Source organism: Embiotoca jacksoni, unplaced genomic scaffold (genome assembly GCF_022577435.1).
Source record: "Embiotoca jacksoni isolate LCO1_2020_lvr unplaced genomic scaffold, fEmbJac1.0.p SCAF_5, whole genome shotgun sequence".
Classification (NCBI taxonomy): domain Eukaryota; kingdom Metazoa; phylum Chordata; class Actinopteri; family Embiotocidae; genus Embiotoca; species Embiotoca jacksoni.
Window position 1 is genome coordinate 6,518,056 of NW_027185403.1, and position 5,659 is coordinate 6,523,714.

General features: G+C 39.7%; 1 protein-coding gene across 1 annotated transcript; it reads left to right on the forward strand.

Moving 5' to 3' along the window:
- Positions 1 to 984: 984 nt before the first annotated feature.
- On the forward strand, positions 985 to 5,164 carry f9a (coagulation factor IXa). Its single transcript, XM_069171193.1, has 8 exons — positions 985 to 1,047; positions 1,302 to 1,489; positions 1,578 to 1,602; positions 1,883 to 1,996; positions 3,266 to 3,400; positions 3,494 to 3,804; positions 3,932 to 4,055; positions 4,336 to 5,164. Exons 1-8 carry the CDS (start codon positions 993 to 995, stop codon positions 4,920 to 4,922), a joined length of 1,539 nt encoding a protein of 512 aa, XP_069027294.1. The 5' UTR covers positions 985 to 992; the 3' UTR covers positions 4,923 to 5,164.
- The last annotated feature ends 495 nt before the right edge of the window (positions 5,165 to 5,659 follow it).

The following is a 5,659-nucleotide window of genomic DNA, read 5'->3' on the forward strand; positions in this document are numbered from 1 at the left end:
AGAGTCATAGTTTTCACTAAACCCGTTTTCTGCAATACACCACAGGCAGGACTGACTCCTTTGACAACTCCACAAATTTCCCATTTTTTGTAATCCCCTCACACATCATACTGACATCCTCCACAATTTGTTTGTCTTCAGGATCCTGACTTTCTGCTGCAACAAAACATAATGTTAAACATGACCCTGTCACTAAGCTCTATTATTGTCTCGTATTAAGGTGTATGTACGCCATCTAGTGGTGTAAAGTTCAAAGTACGGCTTGTCAACTCCTATTTCTTAGGCGTTGGTTCAGGAGGGAAAAAGAAGGCAGACTAAAGCTGGACTAAAAGGAATAAATATCGCATTTTGTTTAGTTCCGAATTGATTATCAGTGTGTTGACATGCCTTTTTTATATTCCTGTATTATATAAAATAAATTGATAATGAAAGTTTGTGTTTTTATAATCTCAATCTTTTTGCCCATTTAATCTAGCCTGAGGTAATCAATGGGTAATCCAACCTGGAGGACTAAATCAAATTTATTGTTGTAATCATGAGAACTATGGGGCAGAAAATTGGAAAAAAATGCCCTGATTTGGTCTGTTTAAATTAAGAGCTGGAGCCCAAAAACTGATCTGCAACCAGCAGTAAAAATGAGGGCATGAGTCATAGTAACAGACTTAGTAAACCCAGTGGGACAGTTTTCTGAGCCTCATTCTTGGAACAGCAATTCCCCTAAATTTTGATCCAACTGCTCGGGTGAACTGGTTAATCCTCCATCCTCATTCTCCACACTGTTTGCTGATGTACAAATAAACACACATGCAATCTAGAGGAAATCTCCAGTGTCTCTCTGTGCATGTGAATGCTGACATACTATTTTTTTTCCAGACAGTTGGACGGCTTTCCTCGGAACAAACACACAACTAATTGTCAGTGTGCAAACAAGAGATTTGTACTTTGGAGTGATGGTCCAGTGTGTGTCTGTCAGAATGCCACAGAAGTTTGGAATGGCACTAGTTGCTTTGTCTTTGCTACTTTTGGACTTTCAGCTGGGCTCTGGAGGTATAAATAAGATTTTGTTTTGATGCTCACTGATAACTGCTCCTCAGTTTAAGGTTTATTTTCAGTTGTGCAGCCTTCTTTGTCTCATGTTGTCTTAGCAGTGTCTTAAATGCGAGATTTGGGGTGGAAGATCGTACTTTTTGGATAATTTATCTATATACATTACAAAAGGAATATCCTTAAACTATATATATTTGTTGTCATGACTTATGAGACTGCCTGTCCAACTATGTTTTGTCTTTGATTCACTCTAGCCCCTGCTCCAACCGCAGGCTCAGTGTTTCTATCCAGTCAGGCCGCTGACGGCGTTCTGCGGAGATACAGACGTTATAACACTGGAGTGTTTGAGGAGCTGCTGGAGGGTAACTTGGAGAGAGAGTGTATTAAGGAAACATGTGACCTTGAAGAGGCCAGGGAGTACTTTGAGAATGATGAAAAGACTGTGCGTATTTGTTTAATTTTTACATTATTTTCCACGTATTATTGTCTTTTCTGGCTTCATTGATCAGTGGTTTTACTCTCTATCTTAGATGGAGTTCTGGGCAGTATATATGGGTGAGAGTTTATTTAATATCTGATTTATACATTTCTTGGAACAATTTAGTGTTGATGTTTGAATATTACCTTATGCCTACCATTTTACCATTATAATACTGGACATCTTGTTATCTCTAAATGTAAAACTAAAGTAAATAAAGCCTCTGCCTCATCTTCTACGACCTGCTTTTAATAAGATCTATCTCTATTATCTCTACAAACCTTTTTCTTTTCTATAGGTACAATACAATGTTATTAGATGACTGTGAGTTAAAGTCCTGTGTTTATATTTCCTTAGATGGCAATCAGTGTCAGTCCAGCCCATGTCTGAACCAGGGGTCGTGTAAAGACCACATCGGCTACTACAGCTGCAACTGTGTGTCTGGCTTCACTGGCACGAACTGTGAGATTGGTAAGTGAATGTCCTGTGGCTTGATCTAAAAATGTGATCAACTAAATTTAGATTTGTGCTGGATATGTAATATCAAACCTGATCAGATCACAGTCTCAAAGTATAAACAGCCTCATGCCTTTTACTTGGTGTTTCTAAATTAAATTAGTAGGTTACATCTAGCGACAGTTTGCTTTTATGTTACAAAATTTGATTTTCTTTTTTGGATACTCTAAAAACAGTAGCTGAAATGCCCTCTTGCGAGAAGTGACTGCATTTACCTGAATCAAACAATTTTTTGACAGTGTATTCGGCGCCTTTTAAAGGATCTTTCATGTGCTCATATGATGCAATAATTCCTCCTGTTCATGCTGGCAGTCCTAATGTGCTTCTAATCTAAGTGATGAGGACAACAGCCGCAGACTTCGCACTGTGAAAGTTCTTTCTCGAGTTTTTCTGAAGAAAATACTACGCCTCTGAGTTAATGGATGACTTACAGAGTTACAGTTCTTTTATTTATGTTACAATCCCTCTACCATCACATATTCAATTCAATTATATTTATATAGCGCCAAATCAGATCACAAGTCACCTCAGGGCACTTACAACAGAACCTTAAAATTTTATAGAGAAGAACCCAATAATTCAACAATTCTTACATGAGCAACAGCTGGGTGGAAAAACATCCTTTTACGGGAAGAAATCTCTGGCAGGAGCCGGGTCATAGGTGGGTGGCCAACTGGGGTGAGAAGAGAGCAGAGAGAGAAAGAAACAGCATAGAAACAACAAACAATAAATACTTGTCAGGTTTGTGAGGCCAGTTTCTGCAGATCAAAAACATGCAGCGCTGGAGCCATAATTGCAGAAAGGTACAGGACGAGAGGCCAACGAGGAAAAAGCTCCAACTACAGGAGAAAGAAGACACAAAGTTAAATTTAATGACATGCAATAGTGGAGTAGAGGAGAGGAGACCTCAGTGTACTTCAACACACAGTTCACGAAACCCACTTGATTTAACTCGGACAGCTGAAGTCTGGTTTCAGATTTAAATAAAGGTTTTGCGCGAAGTGTGAACTGTGAAGTTTATCCCCATTACTTACAATGGGAGTGCATTTGGAAATCATCTTTTAAAGTCCAGTATGAACATGAGAGACGATCACAGCACGCAAAACCCGTCTCAGTGATCATATTAGCAACTATGTAAATCCTTTACCTGTACAGTGCAGGTCACACAATACTTCTATATATTTATTCAGAGGATTGGTTTGAATGAATTGTTTCTTCACTCAGTTTTAGCAAAAAGATGTGATGTGAACAACGGATACTGTATGCACTTCTGTAACTCGATGGGAACCTTTGGAGCAAAATGCTCCTGTGCGACAGGATACAGACTGATGGAGGATGGGTTCAGCTGTGAAGCAGAAGGTATCGACATTTGCTTCATACATTTTTTTGATAGATATCGTAATAATCACTTTTAACTCCATAATGCGATTCCTCTTTTCTCACTTCATTCAGTTGAATTCCCGTGTGGCAGAACTGCCCTGACGACAGTAAGCAGAGTATCCATGAGGTCTCTGTTCAGCCAAGTGAATGCAAGCCTACAGAACACCACTTTACTGACGAACGTAACCACGACTACATCACCTCCCTCAACTTCAGCTGAAGAGCCTCCTCTTTCCACAAATCACTCCGTAGTAAAACACCCTTGGAAGAAACTGCCCTCGTGGGTGTACAGTGAAACTGAAGTCCCCTTTGAGAAGCCGCTGAGGCCTTTTAAACGCATTGTTGGTGGCGGGGTGGTCATTCCAGGAGAGATCCCATGGCAGGTAGTAGAAGTGTCTAATGCATTATGAGACTTTGTTACAGCGACTTCACAAAGGAAAAGAAACGGCTGCATTATGTTCAATTTCCTGAGGCTATTCACTGCTCCCTTTTTCCCGCTCTTTTATTCAGGTAGCTTTGATAGCACATCCCGGTGGACATATATTCTGTGGGGGCTCTATTCTCAGTGAACGTTGGATTATCACTGCTGCTCACTGCCTGGTGGAGGCACAAGGCTCCTTCTTCATCAGAGTGGGTAAGATTCACAGCAGACACATGATACAGAATCTCTATTTAAAGTAAAGTGTAAGCAATAATTTACTTAATCCTTTGTTAGAAAATTAATCATCAACCATTTTAAAAACTGAGTCATTTAAATCAAGGAAAAACTAAAAACATTTTTTTTTTATTGTAACTTGTAAAAATTAGAAGGGGGAAATTCCTTTGTCATCTACTCTTGAATATCCATTTCGTGTGTTCTATTATAGAGTGAATCTGTAAGAGGCATCAGTAATATCTGATATCTCTAACTACAGGGGAGCACAACAGCCACATTAACGAGAGCACAGAGGAGGACCATGAGGTGTTGGAGCAGCACATACACCCACACTACAACTCCTCTGTAAGCTTGTACAACCACGACATTGGCCTTCTTTATCTTAAAAGCAGCATCAACTTCTCCACCACAGTGCGACCCATCTGCATAGGGCCTAGGGCCTTCACTGAGGCCTTAGTGAAGGAGTCCTCCCCGGCTACAGTCAGTGGCTGGGGCCGAACTCGCTTTCTTGGATCATCGTCCAACATGCTGCAGAAGGTCGAGGTTCCCTTCACAGACCGGACAGAGTGTAAGCACAGCAGCAGTGCCAGGATCACTCGTTTCATGTTTTGTGCAGGGTACTATAATCAGGCCAGAGATGCCTGTCAGGGTGACAGTGGAGGTCCTCACACAAACAGTATTCATGACACATGGTTCCTGACTGGCATCGTGAGCTGGGGGGAGGAATGTGCCAAAGAAGGGAAGTACGGTGTGTACACCCGGGTGTCTTTTTATTACCGCTGGATAAGCCATGTTACAGGATTAAATAAAAAACAGGAAATTGATTTGGAAGACCTTGACCCTTAAACTTAAAGAGGCTAGATTTGGCATTAAAAGTCATGAATCTGAACACCAGAGTGGAAGATCTAAAATCTAAAAAAACAGTGTGTCCACCAGTCTGAGATGACTTATCTTTTATAAGAAGAAGCCTCTGGATGACACTGTAAAAGAGATGTATGTGTTTAAGAAAGCAGTTTCTGTGACCGAAAGATATGTAAAAAAAATACACAATGTATAATTTCAGTGAATAAAATCCACCTTCAGATATACTACAGAGATATGATGCATTATTAAGAATGAGTAAATGATAATATGTGGGTATGTTTTAAAATCATTATTTAGTGTACTGATTTATACTATATTAAATAAACCATACAAAAAACACAAAATTCAAGTCATACTTACAACACACTGGCTGTATAGGTACATCACATCTGTTCGATCTGCTGGTAAGTAAATGTTTTAAAAGTTCTGATGTAGAACTTTTTCACAGCAGACATTTTGACTTTTCATTGTTGAGAAACCGCAGGTGTATTAATGATGGCTGTATTCCACTCAGGGGAGGTCCTGCTTTTATTTATGTCAGTTCACTGTCATGGCTTACTGGGACCTTGAATGAAATTGAGCCATCATCACCTGGGTTTTCCCTACAATAACGATGTCGAAATGTCTCCCGTAAAAAAAAATGTGAAAGCAAAGAATCAAAAAGTATCTTTGCAAATTTAGGCTTCAAATGAAATATGACCAAAAGCAAACAAAAAGAG